At 29.1% G+C, this 23823-nt stretch overlaps 2 protein-coding genes across 2 annotated transcripts; both read left to right on the plus strand.

The window, feature by feature from the left end:
- Positions 1–10588: 10588 nt before the first annotated feature.
- Positions 10589–14896, plus strand: LOC110638979 (ninja-family protein mc410). Its single transcript, XM_021789723.2, has 3 exons — positions 10589–10742; positions 12449–13606; positions 14158–14896. Exons 2-3 carry the CDS (start codon positions 12565–12567, stop codon positions 14652–14654), a joined length of 1539 nt encoding a protein of 512 aa, XP_021645415.2. The 5' UTR covers positions 10589–10742; positions 12449–12564; the 3' UTR covers positions 14655–14896.
- A 3788-nt stretch (positions 14897–18684) lies between these two features.
- Positions 18685–20521, plus strand: LOC110638971 (E3 ubiquitin-protein ligase ATL42). Its single transcript, XM_021789717.2, has one exon. The coding sequence runs from the start codon at positions 19011–19013 to the stop codon at positions 20295–20297; it is 1287 nt and encodes a 428-aa protein (XP_021645409.2). The 5' UTR covers positions 18685–19010; the 3' UTR covers positions 20298–20521.
- Positions 20522–23823: the final 3302 nt, after the last annotated feature.

Below are 23823 nucleotides of genomic sequence, written 5' to 3' on the forward strand. Positions count from 1 at the left end.
AAAATCAAGTCTAATTTAAAAAATAAGCAAAAATCGAAACTGATCGATTTGAATCGAACCGAACCGAAATAGAACAGTTCTGTTCGATTCAGTTTTTTATTTATTTCGGTTCGGTTCGGTTCTAAAATATAGTAATTCAGTTTTGATAATTTAATTCAATTTGATTCGATTCATTTTGAACCGAATACTTACCCCTACCTCAAACTAAAAAAGAAATTAATGATTAACGTTGTATTTCAAATATCCAACTATTATAAAAATAAAAAACAAAATTCTGCTAAGAAGAGAAAACAAAGTGCTAATAACGGAGAGAATAGGACCTTTAGATATGTTCTTAAGGCACATAGACTGAGGAGAAATATCCAACTCTGTTCTAAACGAACACGAATCTAAGATTTTATTATAAAAAATTAAAAAAAAAAAAAAAAACCAATGTAAGGGTAATCACCGGTGAGTTTAGAAAAAGATCAAAGGGGAAAAGAAAAATAGGAAATGAGAGGAATTGTGTGGAATTTTAATTTTGTCTTTAAAGTATTAATAGAGTAAAACTTATTGTATTGTTATGTTAAAAAATTTAAACCACAATCATAAGTATTAAAGTGTAAAATCTAAAAATATTTTTTAATTTTTTTTAAAAATAATAATACACCTCATATTTATAAATATATAAAATATATAATTTATTTTTATGATTAAAATACATATATATAAAAGTAAAGATGGTTATATAAGTTATTGGATTAATAATGTAGAGCTAATTTTAAGTAGACTTTACCTGTGAGATTAGGAGTTCGATTTGACCGTGAAAATATTACATACTTAAATAAAAAAAATATATATATAAGTGAATATGATTATTTTATGGTGAATCAAATTTAATTTATGCCGCAGATTTCTAAATAATATTTAATAGATATTTAAAATATTTTTAAAAATTTAAGATCAAATCAAATTAAATATTTTTAAAAATTCCTTTACTTTCTTTTTTTTATCAACTCATTTTAAAGCTTAAAATTATATATTTTTTTTTTAATTTTTAGTGTAAAATATTATTCATTATTTTGAATTTTTATGATTAAAATATATTAAATTTAAATATGAGATAATTACAAAAAAAATCATGTATTTTTTAAACTTTTGTAATTCTGCCTTATACTATAAAAATTAGTAATTAAACTTTTTAACTCTGATAAATTTTACCCTACCATTAATAAAACCATTATCTCACTAACAAAGATACCGCGTTAGCTGCAACATCATGGCAACAATAGAGTATAATTGGTAAAAATTGAGATATAATTGCAAAAAAAAAATTGAAAGTACAAGCTTTTTAAGCATTTTTTTTTCTAAAATTATTAAATTTAAAAATATAAATTATTAATTATAATAATATTTTATATAGATAATTTTGATAAGTGTTTTACACGTTGTCATCCCTTATATTATCTAAAAACTAAAATATAAATTTTCCTTAAATGTTTACTATAGAAGTTACATATAATTAATTAAAATATATACAACGACAATAATAACTAAGTCTTTAAGACTAATTGAGATTGATTATATGAATTATTTTTTATCACTCTATTTTGTTCAAAACCAATTTCGCATCAATATTTAAAGGTTATAAGCCTTTTAATATTACTTTATTTCATGTCATTTTAGGTATCTCACTTTCTATTTTCATTTCATTCATCACTATTTTATCATATTTTCATGTTGAATTATTTTCTTATCAAGCAAATTAATCCAAATTGAATTGTTGATTAACTCTCAATTTTAAAAGTAATTTAAAATTTTGTATAAATTAAAATAGATTGGGAAAATTTTTTACAATTATAATTTGTAAGAGTTAAAAAATTTATGGTTTAATTGGCAATTTCTATAGAATAAATTAAAATAAATTGGGAAAATTTTTTATAATTAGAATTGGTAAGAATTAAAAAGTTTAAACCTTAATTGGTAATTTTTATAATATGGGATAGAATTGCAAAAATTTGAGAAGTACAAGGATTTTTTTTTTAGTTATACCTTTAAATATTTTTAAATAATTATTTTCTTAATAATACGTCAAATAATAAATGATAATGAGTTTTAATTTAGTAGTAGAGTTATCGTTAAAATTATGAAGTCTCGAATTTAAATCTTAAATTAGAGCTAATTGTATAAAAAAATATTAAATAACAATGTCAAACATAATCTCTCTAAGATTAGTTTACTATATAATCATATGCACATTAAACACAAAACAAACACAACTAAACCAATTGATTTGCCAAATGTGAGACGATCAAGCATTTAATTAGCATCATCTCTCTAGCTAACAATATTCTCATTTTCCAAAACATCCTTATCGATTTATTTCTTGATGATCAAGGAATTCCAATAGGAAAGCTTAGGTGGACTTAGAATTAATTTAAGCCTAATAACTCTAAAAATTCAAACATTTGTGAGTTTTGATATTTTAATCTAATTATTTTATCTAAATTTGAAATTGAAAATAGGGGTGTGTCCTTGCTAAGGGATCATCAAATTCACATTTTTTTATTATTTTTAGGTGGACCATACATGACACAAAATAATAAAAAGGGTAAATTTGTTACTTCAATAATCACTAAGCCCCAAATTAAATCTTGTTGATAATCTTCCGAGAACGAATCATTCATTATCATTTCCACCTTAGCTCGCTCACACCCAAGATCACCAGACCATTTCAAACACATAGCAAGAGTTGTGCACAGTTCCTGCAAAAAAAAAAAAACTTTCTGTAAGAACCGAACTGAATTGAACCAAAGTTATTTTACTGTTTTGATTCAGTCCTGATTCTTTATTGAGAATCAAACCAAAATCAAACTGAAACTGAACTAAACTGAACCAAACCGAAGAACCAATTTTATATATGTACGTTTTATATGGATCTTTTTCCACTGATGGTGAGTTAACTGCTGCGGGCGGTTCAATTAGGCTTGACATAGGAAATTGGCTTTGTGGTTTTTTTGCTAATCTAGGTAGTTACTCAGTTAATATGGCGGAGCTTTGGCCGATTTTCATTGGTCTTCTTTCAGCTTGGGACAGTGGCATGAGGAAAGTGTTGGTGGAATCGGATAGCATGACTATGGTTCATAGTCTTGCTTAGAGGAATACGGTTGTCAATTTCTGTAACGACTCAACCTATGGGCAGGACCGGCACTAGGACCTGGGCCAGCCTAGAGCCCCCGAGGCCCGTAGTAAGCCTAACTATTCCTTAACCTAACTCTAAGGCCCATTTGGGCCCTATTTCAAGAATTCAACCGGATAGAGTCCAGCTATAAAGTGGACCTTTCAACGGGGAGTTTTTGACTCACCCGACTTGTAAACACAATATATAATTAATTGGGGAGTTCAGCTCACCCTCCACATACTCAAATGTCATAAAAATAAATGGGAGCCCAGCTCCCTCATCCAGTCCAACAAACATGCATATAATAATAAGTTTACAGGCCCAACATGACAATTATATTACAGTCCCCAAAACAAATAAATATTTCTAACATATGCGGAAATTCTAAGAGTTAATAGAATTACACAAACATTAATAAACAACCTGCGAAGGAGAAAAGCAGGTTAACCACAACAAAAATCCTCCTGTAGCCTAAAAAATAATGAACAGGAGTGAGCGTTCGACTCAGAGAGTAAAATATCAATTTTAACCATAATCTCTATAACTATCTAAAGCTAATGCACCCTGTAGAGTGAAATGCAACATCAGCAATATTTTTACATCATAACAGCAAAAAGGTAATTTGGAGCACTCACACACCCGATAATATCAAACAATACATATATGGGAGCTGATCCCCTATACAGCTCTCTTAATCCAAACTGTGCCAACGAAGAACTCAAGCTTGGACTTTCACTTAATAAATCAAATTGGGGTCCCAATGAAGAACTCAAGCCGTGTCTACTCTGAAGGACCGGGCCCCAGCAAAGATCTTAAGTTATGTCTCTCGTCCTGTCCATAGCCAACACCACACCACAAGCACGCCAACTCACGCACACTGCTCTAAATTACCACAACAACATCCATGGCACTTAATAGTTTATGAATGCAACATAAAATGTGCCTAGAGTTTAACTACATAGATATTTACATATAAGTGATGCATGGGCATGTTTGAATATATAATAATATCGAAATTATAATTAAACTTAATATTTTACTCACAGACTTGACAGCAGTCACTGTGGCGACTGGGCGGAGGAAGAAGGCTATCCCAGCTCATCTGACAATTTTATTACAATCATTTAATAAATTTGACTCAATACAAACTAAGAAAAAGACCAAAGACGTCCTAAGTCGTGCCGAAAATCCGATAGAATCTCCCTTATACCTAGGATCTACCCAACCTGCAAATGGGTTTAAAACACACTTCTATATCCACCAACCATACACTCACAACTCAATCATATCACACAGCTCCTCCTGGGCCCATCCAAATAGTCATCAATCACAATATGTAAAATTACAGTTTAGTCCTTATAATTGACTCTTTTTACAAAAACTACCCAAATAAACTCTAAAAATTCTAAAATTTTACCCCGCAGTCCTTAGCAATATTACTAGGCTAATGCAAAAAAAATCATAATTTTCTGAGCTATCACGAATATTTTATAGATTTTTAATCCCATTTAAGCATTAGAAAATTACGAAAAAGCAAGGTTCGGGTTTATCTATGCCGATTCCGATCTCGGGAACGCGCTCGGGGCATCTGAAAACGGTGGGGTAGCTAAAATCTCGATCCAATTCCAAGACTTTTCGGTAGCCAGTCTGTCTGACCAGAAATTCACAGACCCAAACAACTGTTAAATTTTCGCGAATTGAAGGTACCTACACGAAGCCCACAATATGGGGGTTAGTATAAAATTTTTACGAATTTTTCTAAGCTCATTTAATGCTCGAAAAAACACTGCGAATTTTCGTGAGACTCACCGAAAAACGATGTCGAAAAATTTTGAAATTTATATTGCCGCGAAACTCTCGACGAGTGGAGCGCTCTGGTACTCTCAGTTTTCTCGAGGGGTTCACGATTTGCGAGAAATCTAGCCCAAAAGTCAAAATGAGCTAAAACTTTCCGAACAAAAATTGGATAAACCGCTCGATGGATTTTGGTGTTCTTGGTGTCTATGGAAAGCTCTCGAGGTGTAGATAGTGTTTAACACAAGACTCGACCCAATTGATGGCCGGATTTCGGCCGGGAAGCCGAAACGGCGCGCGCACATCTGGTCTTGGCCGCGTTTCCACCGCTCGAGCTTCACTACGTGGGAGTCAAAGTGCAGCTTGCGGTGAGGTGGGGAAGGCTAGGTGGTGGCAGCGCGGCCTGGGGGTGAGGGAGGAGAGAGAAAACGGGAGGGGAAGGAGGAGGGACGGGACGCGCGGGGGAAGGGGAGAAAAGAAGAAGAAGAAGGCCAGTCCGATTCAACCGGTCCGATCTGATCCGGTTCGATTCGATCGGTTCGATTTAAGATACAAAATTTTAAATTTTTACTTTGCCTTGGGACCGAAAACGAAGTCTAAAAATTCCGAAAAAATTTCAGAAAACTCAGAAAAATCTATAGAATCCAAATATATTTTTAGTTTTGCCACGTGGTCTTTAAATTAATTTTTAAAAATCATTAAAGTTTTATATTTTTAGAAAATTGAACCCAATTTCTAAAACCCGAAAAATTTCAAATAATTTTTCTAAAATTTAAATAAAATTAAAATATTAATATTACTCACAAAATAATAAATTTAAAAATTTAGGATGTTACAATTTCCATTACAGCTTGGATGAAAGAGTTCGTGAGTTGCTCAATAGAGACTCGGAAGATCGAATTCATCTTGTGTATAGGGAGAGGAATCACTCTGCTAATTGGCTTGCTAATCTAGGGAAGACTCTTTCTCTTGGTGTTCATTTTTTTAAGCATTCTCCTGTTAATTTAGGTATTTATCTTCTGCAAGATAGTTGTGGTGCTGCTTTTCTTAGAAGCTATGTTGTTTAGCTTGCCTTCTGTCCTTTGCTTAAAAAAGATTGTTATATATATATATATATATATATATATATATATTATGAAGTGACTTAATTTATGAATATTTTGTTTCATAGGAATAAATTATGGCCCACTCAAAATGCCAGCAATACGATCCGAATATTATGAGGTCTGTTGTGATACTAGAGAGCATAAACTAAAACAGTACATTAGCTCTCTTATTTTTAATTTTAAAAAAAATTTAATTAGAATCTACAAAATTTTTATAAACAACTACTGTATTAAAATTAAATTTATTTTTAATACTTATTATTGTGATTCAAAATTTAAATAAGTAAAAATTGTATATTATCCAATAAAATTTTAACTTTAAAGAGTTAAATGAAAATAAAATAAAGAATTTATCTTAAGTCCAAAACTATCTACTTTTGTGCTTTTGGCTTAGATTACATTAATCTAACCCATATTATTCCCATTGATTTGCTATTATTTTATAATTTGAATGAAAATATTTTATAACTTATTATGGATATTTAGTACTATTTATATTTTTATGTGAAAATTATTATTTTGATTTTAGTATTTTTATTGAGTAAGTCATTATTTTTATATTACTTAGTTGATATTTTATTTTTGATATTAATATTGTTATTTTAATATTAGTACTACTATTTTTTATTGATGTTTTGATGTTAGAAATGTATAATTATTTTTTTTAAAGAATATAATAACACTGTAATTTTAAATATAGGAATCAAGAATCGAACTGAATCAGAATTGAAACTGAAGCTAAAACTAAAATTGAACCGGAACTAAAAGCATTTAAAACTAAGTCAGAAATGAAATTTGATTCTTCTTTTAGTTTCAAAAAATGAAATAACTTAAGTTCAATTCGGGTTCTTACAAAGAACTAAAAAGGAATCGGAACCGCACACTCCTACACACAACACTCTAGGAAGCCACTTCCTATAAATGCCACTAGGGGTGTGCAATTTTCGGTTTAAACCGAAAAACCGAACCGAACCGAACTGATTAATTCGGTTTAATCAGTTCGGTTTTAAAATTTAATCAGTTCGGTTCGGTTTATAATTTTGATAATTTCAGTTAATCGGTTCGGTTCGGTTATTTTCATAAAAAAATCAAAAAAACCGAACCGAACCGAAATTATTAATATATATAGGAAATCAAAAAAAAATTTAATCAAATTGAATCGAACCGAACCGAAATCAAAGAAAACCGAACCGAACCTAAAGATTTTTGAGTTTTGATTTCTATTTTTTTTTTGTTTTTATGTTTTTATTATTTAGATTTAATGTTAAAAATATGAAATTTTATAAATTTCGGTTTGATCAATTTAAAACCGAACCGAACCGAAATTTATCAGTTCGATTCGGTTCGGTTTTCTCTTATCAATCGGTTCGGCTCGATTTTTAAAATTTTCGATTTTCGATTTTCGATTTTATCTGTTCGGTTCGGTTCGGAACCGAACCGACCGTTTGCACACCCCTAAATGCCACACTCCTACTTCTTTACTGCTGGCTGAACCACCAAAAGTCCCAAGGCTTAATTCGCTTCACAACATTCAGTTTTTGCTCCCTTCAAACAGACCCATTTCACGCCCACTTTATCCTCTTTCATCAATACAACTGAAAATTTATCTACATGTCCTCAATTCAGTTCTCGACCAAGATACCATATCAGGTTGGGTTTAATTCCTTCAGCAACACCAAGATGTCTCACCCAAGTCAGCTCAAAGCTCCATCAATGCTCACCCATTCCTCTCAGCCATCTACATTATGAAATTAGGGATAATCTTCCAAAATCAACAAGGTTGTACATTCCAAAACCAAGAATTATGAATAAAATAAACTACAAGTTTATTTTTCTTTTCTCGCTCCTAAATTCAACTGGATTGTAAATTTAATTTTTTGATTTATCATTCTAAAAACTGCTAAAAAAATTACTTTCTTTTTTGTAAAAATCTCATCTAAATTTGATGAAAAAAAATTGGCAACTCTATGATCATTAATCAATCACAATGCAACAAAAATCACGGATACTTGCCTTTATTTCTACTATGTTTTTCCAAATATCTCAATAATTATTGGCCATGAAACTGGTAAACATGATCTAGAGCCCTTAATATAGTCCCACGAGGATCCAAACCATTTATTCGTCTAATGTTCTTGTCATCAACAAACCTCCTTTCCACAGCAATCGACGATGGCGAAAGTAGCCGCTTGGACCTCTTATTCTTGATAGAACAATCCCTCATCTTTTTATCGACCTTGTCTATAATTGAGTTAGAGTTCTCGTTCGTTCTAGCTTCATAATCACCATAGCCTACTTGCATCAGCTCGTCCCATTATTGGGAACAGAGAGAATTGAGTTTGATAATGAATGAAGAGAGATGCTTGTGGGCTTGGTGGAGGGAGGAGTAGATTTTGGAGGAGGTTGGTGGTTTGGGTGGGTGGACTTGCTGATTTTTTTTTAAAAAAATTATTTAAAATAAAATTTTAAAATAACAGCTTTAATTTAATTGAATTAATAAAAATAATCTTTTAAATTATCAGAATAAGCTTATGAATTATTTTTTTAAATTAGGTCAACAAAAAACTTAAACTTTTAAATTTTTTGTTAAAAATTTTTTAAGACTACATATGATAATTTATTAAATATATTTTTATATTTAAACTCTTTTAAATTAAAAATTAAAAGTTTAGGGGCTGTGATTCTTGCCAGCACCTTGGATTTGTCATTAATTTGATTTACTGGCGACGGTGAACAAGAAACCACTTTTAAAAACTTGCCTAAAAGCCTGCCAATGGAAAAAAATATTTATTATGAGACACTTTGAAATATTTCGGCGATAAGCCAACAATTCCATCTGCAGAGTCCTATTTGTGCCATTTTTTCATTGGCATTCTCCGATATGGTTCAAAGGAAAGCATTATTGGGTATTTGCAATGGTTCTTGTTTCACATGAAGAAGCAAAAAGCTAATGATTAAGAAAACATTAATTATTCCACACAATAATCGCAATTGCACCCAATAGATTATAGGAGCATGTTAAGCTGTGTTTGAATTTTTTTTAATTTCTTTTATTAGTTAAAAAGAAAATTTATAAATAGGGGTTAAAAATTTTTTAATTTGATTGAGTCAATAAAAATTTAATTTTTTAAATTTTTATTAAAATTAAATGTGAGAGTTTATTAAATATATATTCATATTTAAACATATCTAAATTAAAAATTAAAATTTTAGGTGCCTCTTACTAATCCCTTCCGTCATTGATTTGCTGGTATGATGAACAAAAAGCAATCTTTAAAAACTTGCCCGGAAGCCTGCCTATAGAAGAAACATTTATTATTGAGACACTTTGAAAGAAATCACTCAAAGGCACAAGTTTTATTTTGATAATAAAAAAACTATTATTTTATTACAATATAATTACTTTGCGTAATTGATAACAAAAAAAAATTATGATATAATTATTTTATTATTATATAATTTTTAAATTATTTATTATATTAAAATATATTTTAATTAATAAAAATAACTTTTTAATATAAAATTTAATTAAAAATAATGTGAAATATATTTTATATTATAAAAAAAATTTAAATATAGAATTTAAATTTATAAACTATTTTTTTATCAAATAAAACTTTAGGGATCATGTTGTAATTGATTATTATCTTTTCAAATTTAATTTAGTCCATTTGACTATAATACAAAAAAAAAAAAATGTTACAATCATTAATACCCAAAATTTTTTTTTCAATAAATAAAAAATATTCAATTTATTTACTTTTATAAAATTTTAAGTCAAATAAACCAAAACCATCCAATGTTCACTGTTAATTTTGAGCAAACATATAAACGAAGTATTTGACACATTTTTAAATTAGTTGATAAATCAAAATTAATTTTAAATCACCTTTGATTAATTTTATAAATTGGATTTAAAATTAATTTTTAAACATTTAATTTTAAAATTGGTTTCAATACTAATTTTATAAACTGAATTTAAAATTAAATTTTAAAATGATGGTTTAATAATTAATCCTAAAATTAATAATTTAAAATTAATTTCAAATCATTATTTATTAAAAAAATTTAATAAAGTTCTATGCCAGAGAAAAAGAAATTGAGCAAATTAAGAGATAAATATTGGGTAATTATTATAGATAATTAATTTTTTATATTATTTTTATTAAAATTATTCTACTTTAACTCTTTTATAAAATTTTAATTTAATTTTATAAAAATTATTATGATTGAAAATTAAAATTTTTAAATTAATTTATTGATTTTTTAAAATTATTTTATTTATAAAATAATTAATAAATTAATATAAAAATTTTTAATTTTTAATTATGATAATTTTTATAAAATTAAATTAAATTTTAATAAATTTTATAAAAAAATTAAAATTTAATAATTTTTATAAAAATATCCATGATATTATATAACCGCTCCTATAAATATAATGATGAAAAATAAAAAGCTGCAAATGGAGTAATTTTAAATAAAAATTAAAAAAAAAAATAGAGCTGAAGACCAAAGCCCCAACCTTAGCTCTGCACGAAAATCACATGCCCAAATTAAAAAAAAAAGTTAAGAACAGTTGGTTTTGAACATTTCTCCCATTAGCTATCCATCTCTCTCTTTCTGTGTACAGGGCTTTCTACGCTTGAGCTTTGTTCCTTTCTCTCTGTCCTTTGATTCAGGTTTTTCTTTCCACTTAATATTTAATCTTGCTTGTATCCTTAATCTAAATATGAGATTCTGATGTTCTATAGAATTTTTTGTCTTCCCTGTTTGTTGATTGAATCTATGAGAATTTGGTTTAGATTTTCTTATTTTATAGGTAGCTGTTGAGTGTTTCTGGATTTTAATTTGATTTGGGATCTCATTCGAACAAAATATTTGCTGCTTATAGATATTTGTTTAGTGGGTACTTCTAATTTCTGTAGTTTTTGGTCTTGCCTTCATAATTTGATGGTGGACAGATCTGGGTACTCTTATTTAGTCGCTGAGAAGCAAATAAAAGGAAGATGACAAGAATGAAAATCTGTGTCTCATGTGTGTGTTCCTCTACCCCTTTCATTTGGATTCAAAATTTAGCTTGGAGCCAGAATTTTTGGTTAGTGGGGGCAAAAATTTTATCTTCATTTATTTAGAAGATATTTTTTAAATATTTTTTCTATTTACAAAATATTGTGTCATTAGCAAAAATAAATATATTTTTTAAATAAAATATATTAAAATTTAAATTTATTAAACTTTATTTTGATATGAAATGAATAATATTAATTATATCATTAATTTATATACTCATGAAAAATTGTCAAAAAATAAGTATATATTTATTTGATATGTTTATTAATTATGTATTAAATACAAATATTAGTGATTACCTATCAATTAAAAAAAATATATATATATACTTTAGTGCATACATTATAATTAGGCCATTTAAATTTTTAAACGTAATGATCTTACTAAAAGATTTTCAAGTTATTTCTTCAATAAATAATTAAATAATTATAAAACTTTAATATATTCTAAATCAAATTTTGGTATTCTCATATATCAAATTTTATATACATTATGGTAGAAATATTCAATAGAAGAATTCAATGGGGCATTAAGCAAAAAAATTTAATAAAAACTACTAACATTTAAGAAATTTCATTGGGTTCAATTTACCGCACTGTTAGAGCTGTAGCTCTGCTCTTGTCAGCTGAGCCACATGAGTTACTTGTTTCATCTGTTCGTGAATATTAAGAATTTTAGGGTCTTTACTTGTAGACTCGTTTACTTCTCTTACCCATACTCTCACTCAGCATGCAAAAGAGGTTCTTTCAATTTGGGTCCTAGATTAGTTTGCTGGTACTGGAGAGAGCTTGTGTCTAAAGATAGTTTTTTAATTTCTTTTAAGATGCAGGGCAGATGAACATTTGGTTTAAGGCAATTTATATTCCATTATTTTCAGAATTCTGGTTTATCTTCATGAGAAGTCTTTCATATTAGCTGGTTGCTCAGTGCTATCAATAGCATAATTGTTATATCCACAATGAGTGGACTGCTTAAAATAAACCATTGCAGTTGCCAAATCCTATCTGCAAACTTGTATGAGACCACCATGAATACGTCCTCTGCAAAGTTTCTGTTTCTTTGCAAGTTCAGCATTTTTATCAAACAAAAATTTTCACTTGTAATGATAAAAAGTGAATCTTGTGGGCTGTTAGATAGCATATAAGATTGAATTGGATTGGGATTTAGCTTTTGATTATTCAAATTTCAAAACCATGTCTTAGTATCAATGATTTCTATATTGCCTATAGTTTCTTTTTATTTATGGCAATCTTGTGGGGATGGAGTTTGTCTTTTTCTATCTCACTTCGTTCAGTACTATCAACTTTTTTGCTAGGTTATCTGGAGATGGTTCTCTCTTTATACCAGGGTACAATGTGAGGGCTGGTCTACGTGAAAGTGAGGATTGCAGGAGGTCCTACTTTGCGAAGTTGACATCTTTTGATTGCTGACATGGAGGACGAGAATGGCCTTGAGCTTAGCCTTGGTCTAGGTTGCGGAGGGTCATCTGCAAAATCCAAAGGTAAAAATGGCTGCTCTTCAGATACTAGGACAGAAGAAGGTGATAGAGGTAACAAATTGGTAGATGATTTCAAAAGCTTTCTTCATGCTGGTACCCAGAAGCAGGATTCAAGTATTGGACCTCAAATAAGTGATTCAGTGAAACCTCAAGAGAACTTCTATAATGACCTGTCCAAGGCCAATGCTAATGCAGATGCTTCAATAAACTTGAATAATAGGGGGCTTTGGGTTTTGAGCAGCAAAATACCTGCTGAAATTGAAGAAGAAAAAAGGCCAGAGGCAGGTAAAAAACGTAAACCATTATTTGATGAGATAAATAATCATAGGAAGCATGAGAGAGATGCTCATCATTTTGATGTACATGACAAGAAAGCGTCACATATTTCCATAACAACAGAAGATGGCTCTACTGCTGAAAATGAAGATGTTGCTGAGTCTGACATAGAGGGTTCAACTTCTAAATTGGTCTCTCATCATGATGATGGCTCCAAGAGTTTTCTTGGAGCTGGTGGTCGTAAGGGTCCAAAGCAGGTTCATGGGTTTTTAGATTCTAGTGTTGTAGACTTAAAAGGGCAAAAGAGGCCTAATGGTTCATCAGAAAATGAAATTAAGCATGGGAACTTGAATTATGGGGTTCCATTCTCTGTTCGATCAGTAAATATTGCGAATATGCCATATTCGTTTCCTGTAAAAGAATCTAACTCTATCGGTGTTCCCAGCTCTTCGGGCCATCCTCTGCCTGGAATGATGCAGGCAATCCCTACTTCAAATGGTGAGCAGAGAACAGGGGCTCAGTCTGTGAATCCTGGAAATTTGCCAGTAATGTTTGGCTATTCACCTGTTCAGCTTCCAACATTGGATAAGGATAATTCATGGGGTTTGCTCTCTCATCTTCAGCAGTTCCACCCTTCCTGTGCTGGCAGAGGTCCATCAAACTCAGATAAGCAAAATGATCGATTGAAGATTGCTCCTGGTATTCTTCACTAGTTTATACCTTAAATTTCTTTTAAAGCATGAATAATAAACGGTAAAATGTCAGATAGATGTAAATGTCAGTGAAAATATGCCTCCTTTTCACAAGTGAATACACTCTTCCACAACTATCTTTATCACCTTGCAGAGTTTCCTTGAAGACTAGAGAACTCAGACATGTCTAGGAAGAGTATGCATCTTAATTTTAACTAGTCAAAAGTTTCATCTTTACGCTAGAACAATGTCTATGATACTTTAAACATAGCATTTTTTTTTCAAAAAAAAAAACATTGCAGTTGATTCTAATATACTTTTTTTTTCCTTTTTGTAACTGGAAGCTGATTCTAATAGTTTTTTTTCTCATGTTTATGCTCTGATATGTTATTACAGATTTTGGACTATAATGTTGTTGCAGATTCTGGATATTTTACTGATACATTGGATTATTTATATATTTTTTTCCATTTTGCAGTATGATCTTATGATTATAGATCAGCGGCTTATGATTCAAAATCAATTATTTTCTTTAACTTAGCCTTTTGCATCTTGCAGCCATGCAAATAATTTCACGAAATTCATCTGAAGCTACACTGTGTGATGGGAGGACATTAGAACGGGTCAAAGGTGATGGCAAACAGCACATGACAGAAGAAGGCTCCACTTCTCAGAATGAAGATGATGTAAAAGGAAGCAGCATGAACCTTAGGGCAAAAGATGCATCTGGGCCATCAACATCAGAAGGCTTATCCTTTGATTTTCCTGCCATAAAGTCAGGTATTGCATCAGATGTGAAATTTGGGGGTTGTGGTTCCTATCCAGATTTACCCTGGGTTTCCACCACAGGTTCTGGTCCAAATGGCAGAACAATTTCTGGTGTAACTTACAGATACGGTGCAAACCAATTTAGAATTGTTTGCGCTTGCCATGGTTCCCACTTGTCCCCTGAGGAATTTATCAGGCACGCAAGCGAAGAGAATATTAATCCAGACAATGGCAGTGGTTTAGCCTCATTTCCAAGTACCAATCCTGCTGCCTCTGCTCAGAGCTGATAGTTATCGTCTTTTCCAGCAGGAGCAATAGATATCGCCATATGTTCAAGCAAAACCAGGTTTTGACCTTATTTACCATAAGACGCCTGATAGTTTTTGCTGTTCTGTTTGCTTATTTATTTGCTTTTAGCGACTTAGTTGCTGCAATAAAATGTTGCAGGAGTATGTAATAATGTTTTAGCATCCCTAAATTTGTTTCGTATATATTAATGTCAAAGCAGTTCAATCTAAAATTCCAACAACCTCATTTCTTTTTGTATAAATGTGATCATGCCTGCATAGTTGATGATTTATGTGGGTTCATTCAATGATAGTTATGGAGTACATCATGTCACGGCACTTGTGCTTTATTACAACGATTAGGCAATATGGATGGGTAATGGGGTGCTCTTGTTTTTAAGGATTTGCTTGATCAGTGTTCACCTTCATGGAAGTGACGCTTTTAAATCTAGTGTAATAAATACATGCATGCTCAAGGACGTGATCAATTATCATTTTATGATTTTTATAAGTAATCAATTGTGGAATCTTGGACGCATGACTCTTGCAAGTTTATGAAAGAGTGTATTTCAAATTTAAGGAACAAATTAACTAATTCCAACTTATGGATAATACAATTGAATATTCTGAACAAATAAATAATTTATGGCTCTTGTCCATAATTCCAAGGATCATACAAATGATTCTAACCCACTTAATAGGAATAAAATATATGTAATGTTGAGATTAGATCAAGATTACCTATAATCTAATACAACTAATCCGATTATTTCCTTGTAAGTTTGTTGATGCTTGTTGCTTCTATATTGTTAAAATGTAAGACTATTCAGACTTGTTTGTTTTGCAAAAAATAAATTATACACAAAAAATGTTTTTCATAAAAAATAATTTTTAAAAAAATATTTTTAAAAAAAATATTTTTTATAAAAATATTTTTTATTATTTGATTATAATATTAAATTAATAATATGTATTTTTATTTTACATATATAAGTGTATTTATATATTTTTATATTTTAATAACATTATTAAAATTCAATAAATGGCTTTCTATTTTGTAAAGAGAGTAATGCCAAACACGAATCAAGGACCAAGGTTTTGTAATGGCGACGAGTTTGGTACCTGTGATGTTTTGTGATTTGACTTTAGATTAGAAGTCTCCAACTCCAAGCAGGCATGTGCTCGTTTGGGAAACACTGCCGGGTTTTGTGTTTGTTCCATGCTGCTTGGTTTTCCAAATTGATTTCCTGCTACTCTTCTCGATAGGATGACAATGGATAAGATTTGTATGGATATTTAATCTAATAAAATTTTAATAACATGAAAATGAATTTAAATATTATATAATTAAGTTTGAAATAGGTTTAGATTTAAAAAATAATATCCGTGACGAGTTCGGATCAGATTTAAATTTTATATATTGAGTATTTATTATTCGAACTCATTTATATAAATAGTTAATTAAATATAAAATATATATTTTTATAATAATATTTATAAATTTTTATATATTTTATTTTATATAAAAGAGAATTTAAATATTTTATGAAATTATTATATTTTTAAAATATAAATTATTAATTAAAATAATTTTTATATAAAATATTAATTAAAATATATAAAATTAAATGGACTCAAATTTTTTCGAGTAATAATAATCGGGTTTGAGACGGATTCAGGTAGTTGAGAATAAATTTTAAATGAATTTAAGACGGGTTCTGATTTTGATAATATTAATCGGGTTCGGGTTCAAGTATGATGATTTTCGTAGGTACCCTATCCGTTACCATCCCTACTTCTCGTCCATAATTTTCTTTTTTATCTCTTAGATTTTCACCATCACGTCTCAAAAATTAATATTTTTAGGTTTTTATATTCTAATTTGTTAAAAGCTATTAAATATGGTGTTATCAGGAGGATTTTATTATAATCAACAATTCAAATTTATTCATTGTATATTCAATGATTGTATAGACACATTTATTATATTTAATTTAATTTAATTTAGTGACGAAAAGCATATAACTCATTTAATAGACTTAAACGCGGGTCTTCATTCTAAAAAAACATGTGCATGATTCTTCATTTAAGTTGTTATGCCTGAAACAGCCAAACGAGAAGAGGTGGCAAATAGATTGCGTTGATCAGATTTAGATTGATTCATAATGAGTTGCAAAAATCGTTTCAGATCAAAAGATTAATTTTCTATAAAAATTAATTTTATTTGTTCGTACTAAACAAATGAAATCTTTTTCATTGTTAAAATATATATTAATAAATATAATTCATTTACAAATTTTATCAATTTAGTTTAAATACAACTAATTAATAAATAATTCTATGAAATTAAAGATATAGAATTCCAAATAAATTTTCTAACCCTAGTATGTCAGCCATGGATTTGAAAATCTCTAATTGTGAAACATGTTACTTAATCTATATGTTTTTTGCTTTTCTAAAACTCTTACCTTTTGTTTTTAAGGGCTTAAGTTCATCATGACGTTTCAGGTTCATGAATTCTTTTTATTTATCATGTAAACCTCTGACTTTGATTGTCACATAATTAATCGAATTTAAATTAATATGACATAGGAAAACTTATTTTCAATGCTGCCACGCTATAATAAAAAGAAAAAGTCGATTCTTCTATTTCAATTTAAATTTCACAATTTTAAAAATAATTCAGTATCATTCAACAGCTAATTATTTCCTTAAAAAAAAATTTTGATTATCACACAGTTTATGATTTTGTGGACATGGTAAATACAAAATATATTACTTACTTTGTGCTTTGATTTCTGAATCAAATAATTGTGAAAACTAATAACTGTGGGAACTGATTACACTGAATGTAATTTTCTCAATCTCACTTTTAAATTAAAAGTAAGTGAACTGGAAATTGAAAGAACGTTTTGATCGATTGAGAGCAAAGTGAACACAAAATTTGAAATTACATGCATAAACTTAGAAAATTAAAGACAAATAAAACAAAAGAATCTAATTTGTATTGTTGAATTAAATTATTTGGCTTGTAAACGTTGCTGCTCGTTTGATATTTATATATATATTATTGTTGATAATTACCTGTTCACTATTTGTAATTTTTCTTGACTCCTTACTTTAAGAGTAAATTATTTAAACTGCTCTTTCAGCTAACTGTCCATTTGCTAACTCTTTCTTAATATTTATTTTTACCTACATTTATCTATTAATCTATCACAAGCCTTTAATTAATTAAATCAATAAAATAAAATTAATTTAATTAATCTTAGTCTTAGTCTGAAAATTAAAGAAAAAATTATTTTTTGTGTAAATAATTAGCTGAGTTTTGAGTACTAAACCTACAAAAAACTTCAGCAATGAGGATTGGCTCTTAATTATTTGCATAACAGGAAATAATTAAAAAAAAAAGTATCAATTTGAGTTTATGCAAGTTTCAGCTTTGTTTTATTGGAAGCCTGATGACCTATTTGGCCCTATGCAATGAGATCAGCTATCAGCTGCCTGCTTTCAAAGGCCAGGTGGGGACTGCTTGACTTTGTTGGTTTTCTTATGCAAACTTAACATTGACTTTAACTTGGAGCACACATAAGGCCTACATAACCTCTTCATCAGCCAAATTGAAAATGATCTTAAATAAAAACTTAAGCTTTAAGCTTTCTTAATTTATTTTGTAAGTGTAGAGAGACACAAATGTGATTAAATATTTTACCATGCAATCAAAAAGCATTTCAAGTTGTCTTTGATAACTCCAATTGAGAGTCTCAAATGTATTAAGATATATAATATATAATTGTAAGTGGCATGGATATCTTATATATAAAATGAATAAACTGCTTCTGTGGTGTCAGGATAGAGAAGAGAAGTTCCAAATTAGTAATTTGGATGATTCTGTCTTTCAATTTTATTTTTGTATGATGTATAGTATGGTTATCAAGTCATAAAAAAAATTTGTGCAAAGTTTATAGCCAAACACATCTGTTATGGTGGCTAACTTAAAGGAAGAAAAATTGCCAAGTCTTATAGATAACACAAATATTTTATGTAACAATATCTCTCCGCTGAATTTCAAAGTTAAAAAACTTGAATTAGGATTAAAGAAAGGTTTTATCAAGTTTGGACACACAAAGAAGAGCTTAAGAGAACCTGGAAAACTGCCAAACCAGATTGATACCCTTTTGGGGGAATGACATATTAAAAAGGGTCATATGCATAACAAATCCTATCTCAAACCACCCCCCATTTTGACCTTGATAGAGTTTTGCAAACACAAGATACATATTTTCTTTCTTTCTGGCAGAATGCTTTCTGCAGAATATTGAAATCCTGGCAAGTTTCAAGGCCTTGATTTTTCTGATGAATCTATTAAGTTTGCTATTTCTGAATCTCCTTCTTGTATTCTTCCCTGTTGAAGCACAATTTAACTCTGTTGGAGATGAAGGATCTTCACAAGATGGTGTCTCAAATTTTCAACCCAGCCTGGCTATTGTTATAGGAGTTCTGTGTGTCATGTTTTTTCTAACCTTTATTCTCCTTATGTATGCCAAATTCTGTCACAGAGGAGCTTCTGTTCGCCGTGATTCACAGAGTCTTCCTGTACTAATTCGATCAACATCACGATACTCTGGAATTGATAAGACGGTAATAGAGTCACTTCCTTTCTTCAGATTCTCTTCTTTGAAAGGATCTAAAGATGGACTTGAATGTGTAGTCTGCCTGTCGAAATTCGAAGATGTCGAAGTTCTCCGTTTGCTGCCTAAATGCAAACATGCCTTTCACATTAACTGTGTTGATCAGTGGCTTGAAAAACATTCAAGTTGCCCTCTTTGCAGGTGCAAGGTCAGTGCTGAGGACCCAACAATCTTCACATATTCAAATAGTATGCGATTCTTACTGGGGAATCAATCTGAGCTTCAAGAGAACCCAAGTGTAGAGCTATATGTCCAGAGAGAGGAAAACCATCAAGGATCTTCAAGATTTAGCATTGGAAGCAGCTTCCGGAAGGTTGAAAAGGTTAACAAGGATGAAGAAGCATTAATTCAAGATGAAGAAGCTGATGCATCTGGTGATAATGATCAAAATATCTTGCATAAGTTCAATCACAAGATTATCATATCTGATGTTGTTCTCAAGAATAGATGGAGCAGTGTGAGTTCTTCTGACTTGATGTTCTTGAGCTCAGAGATGCTTCAAGAAACGTCAAGCAACAGATTCTCTTCTTTGGATTCTAACAAAGAGCAATTCACAACTACTAGAACCATGGAAGGCAAGCAAATAATGAAAATCAAGGAAGAAATGGAGATGAAGAGATTGTTTGAAAGCAAGTTTAGACCAATTAACAATTACCCTCCAGATTCATTTCCAGGTCATCCTTCTACATCAGATTCAAATGCGATTTCTAGTCACAACACATCAAGTCTTATGAATTCAGCTGGCAGAAGATCAGTATCTGAAATCACTGCTCTTTCAAGATTTAGAAATTTGAGTATCAAGAATACAATTAGAGAGTCTCTTTCAGGTGGAAACAATAGAAATGAGGAAAGACAGCGGCTGCTTTGGCTGCCAATTGCAAGAAGAACAGTTCAGTGGTTTGCCAATAGAGAAAGAAGATCTGGGAACACAAATCAGACATTTGATGTATAAAAATACTGATCTCTTTTTCCTTTATTATATTTTCTTCTTTTTCTTTTTTTTTAATGAAAAGCAATTTCATAGGCAATTTCACATGGCTTGAAGTTCTTGAAATAGCATAGTACTTGTAAGTTAAATCTTGAATAGGAACAACTACAGACCCCCCCGGGTCCAATCACGAGGCTCTATCAATATTTTTCCATGAAAGGGCAAGCCAGATTGACATGTTCTTGATCTATCCAAGAGTTTAATGTTTATTTTTATTTTTCTATATTAATCATAAAGAAAAAAGAAGTTGAACAACAAGAAATTGCTTCTGCTTGCCACTTTGGCTGTGTATCAAGCAAGGATTTTGTGAATAGGAGAACCAATGAATCAGGTCTGGGCTAATCCCATCTCACTGTTCACTAAAAAAAATAAAGATTTAATCTTAGAATTGAGAATCAAGAATCTGTCACATTGTTACCTCATTTGAACTGTTACTCCATCACATTAAAATGGTAAAAATTCAAATAAATTAAAAATTAGTGCAACAATTTTTTTTTTTTTCTCTAAATTTTGATTGACTTTCTTCTTAGTTATTTATCATCTCTCTTGGTTGATGGATTGAATTTTGATCAAACTAAATATAGGAATAAAAATATTTATAATGATAAAATTCAGAGATGAAATAATAATTTATCCTGAGACCTATTAAAATATTTTCAATCATTATTAATAGAAAAAAAATTTTAAAATGTAAGATTATAATTTTTAACTATGATGTAATATAAATATAAAAAAGTGATTTACCCAAAAAGAAAAATCAGTAGTAAACCACGTTGCTAGCACTGGGATCCTCGTTGCCCAGGTTAACCAATTGTTAAAACTTTTTGCGTCTATTAGACCCGGCCCAAGCCTGCATGGAACTACTTAGTTCTGGTTGGGCCTCCGGCTCCCCTTTTGTTATTAAGAATCAAAAGGATTCTATTAAGAAAAGGAAGCTTCATAGTTATATATAAACTTTGTATATTATGTTTATCGTGTATTTTAAAAACATGAACGTTTAAAAAATATTGGCTATAATAATGCATATTAAAAATATAAATACCAACTAAATATATGATTTCACTATATATATATATATATCCTGTTAGAAAATTAATTGGGAAACAAAATAAATAGAGCTATTGATGATTTCACAAGTTGAACTTGCCTGGAACCCTCTTTTTCTCCATTATCAAGAGTTGGAATTCCAGAAACTATACTAAAATCAATACAAAAATTAGGGTTTTTTTTTTCAACAATTGCTGCCTTTTGTTAAAAGATTAATATAGCATCTAATAATGGGTGTTGAGTTTAGAAAAACTTTATAATTATAAAAAGTTAAACTTTATTTTAATTATTATTTAGTGCTATTAATTACTTTCTTATTTATTAATTAAAAATTAAAAAAAAAACTATTTTAACAACAACTTTATTCAATAATAAATTTTAATTTATAAAATCAAAATACCCATAATTTCATATCATATTTATAATATTTAAATTAATTAAAATGTTAACATATCTTAATAATTTTATTTTCTGTATTTTATTTATAATATTTTAATTGATCAAAGTAATCTATTTCATTAATTTTATTTTTGTATAACTTTTTTGAACAAATTTTAATTATAAGTAAAATACAATTATGGTAATTTAGTATTATCATAATAAATTTAATTAATTATTAAAAATAAGATATTATGATAATATTATATAATATAAAAAAGTGCATATAAAAATTTAAATTATAAATATATATAATAAATACAAATAACGTGCGGAACATAGTTGAAATATTAAATTAAATTTGATTTATGATAAAACTAAATACATCATAAAATTATTAAAACAATTGTAATGGGATGAAATTTATATTCGACCAATCATCTAACGAAAATCTATTAATAATATTCTCATAATCTCGTTCTCCCCATAAAAATTATATTATACATCGGATATTTCATGTATAATAATTTACATAAAATGATAAATCAATAATAAATAGATATATATGCAAAGTAAATCTTAAAAAAATTGTAATTATCAGGTAATTTATTTATTTTTATTTTAAATTTCAATAACTATATTTATATAATTATTCATGTAAGGTCTTGACGTAATATTACCACTTCACTATATGATTTCTCTTCCTGTGTCCTTGTTTTTTACTATTTTTTTTATCCACCTTTCATTTTCTCTCACTTCCCTTTTCATTTGTACAGTCACAATGCCAATCAACTAGGATCTTAATTAGACCTATTCCACCTCCCATGATCAAGAAAATATAGCCTTCATAATTTCCCTCGTCCTTATTATCAAATTATTTTAAGGTGGCATGTGTTTAGATGTTGTGAAAAAATTTTTAGGAATAGTTAATTATGAGATTTTTTTTTTAACTTAATTTATTATCATCCAAACACAAAATTATAATGAAATTTATATATAAAATAAATAAGATTTTCATATTTTTATTTTAAATTTATAATAAATTAAAGTAAAATTTTCCATAATTATAATTTGAAATTTTTTTTCAAAGATAAAGAAATGAAAAAAATTTTAATAAGTCCCTGAACTTTTTGGTGAAGATCAAATAAACACAAAATATCTTTTTGGCTGATAAATCCAAAACTTTTTCTTTAAGTCCTAATTAGTCCTACTCCAATAAAGTATATTTTTTCAATAATAAAATATTATTTTTTTTGTAATTTTAAATATTAAGAATTATTTATTATTTTTAATTAAAATAAAATAAAATAAAAAAGAAATTAAAAAATATTATGAACAAATACAGTTAAGGTAACTGCCCGTTACATTTCCATTTTAGTAACGATTGATTGAATAAAAGATAACCACTAAGTAAAGATTATTAGGTATATCCAGTGTATATGCACTATTATAATTATGTGAGATCTATCATCTATATTATAAGGAGTATTGACTTTTCTGTGAGAAAGAGAGTACTATTTTTGTGTACACCGAGAATACTTTATAATCTTCTGCCACTAGAGAACAAGAAAGAGTGATTTTCATTGGAATCAAGATCACAGTTCTATCAACTATGTAAAAGAAATTGTTCTTCCCTGCATGGTTAACGGGGAGCTTATTTTCTTCTTCCCTGCAACAGTGACTCTCTTTCCCCTTCAAGGATCAGCACTTGTTCTTAATGCTCTATCCCCTGCATGGCAAACCCTGAATATGTCTTGCCCTTTGTAGCACTGAATCTCTTTCAACTTCCTTATATTGAGAGCATTGAACAGTCTCAAATCACCTTCAATTATATACTTGGAAACTTCATCACGGTTGGGTTAGGATTCTTGGTTCCTTGTTGATGAGATTTAGATTTTTGATGTTCTTGATATTTTTGATTCTCCATGTTCATATGTGGGAATATGTTGTTGATTTTTTAATTTTTTTTTATTGAAAATTATAAATAAACTTTAATATATAAAAATTAGAGAAAATAATATTTTTATTCTCAAAAATTAATATTTTATTTGGACTCAAATGAAAT

Source organism: Hevea brasiliensis, chromosome 4, assembly GCF_030052815.1.
Source record: "Hevea brasiliensis isolate MT/VB/25A 57/8 chromosome 4, ASM3005281v1, whole genome shotgun sequence".
Taxonomy (NCBI): Eukaryota; Viridiplantae; Streptophyta; class Magnoliopsida; order Malpighiales; family Euphorbiaceae; genus Hevea; species Hevea brasiliensis.

Coding starts and splice junctions, on each gene's coding strand:
- LOC110638979 (XM_021789723.2), top strand. CDS start 12,565: ATGGAGGACGAGAATGGCCTTGAGCTTAGCCTTGGTCTAGGTTGCGGA. Junction 13,607..14,157: donor TCGATTGAAGATTGCTCCTG/GTATTCTTCACT, acceptor TGCATCTTGCAG/CCATGCAAATAATTTCACGA.
- LOC110638971 (XM_021789717.2), top strand. CDS start 19,011: ATGAATCTATTAAGTTTGCTATTTCTGAATCTCCTTCTTGTATTCTTC.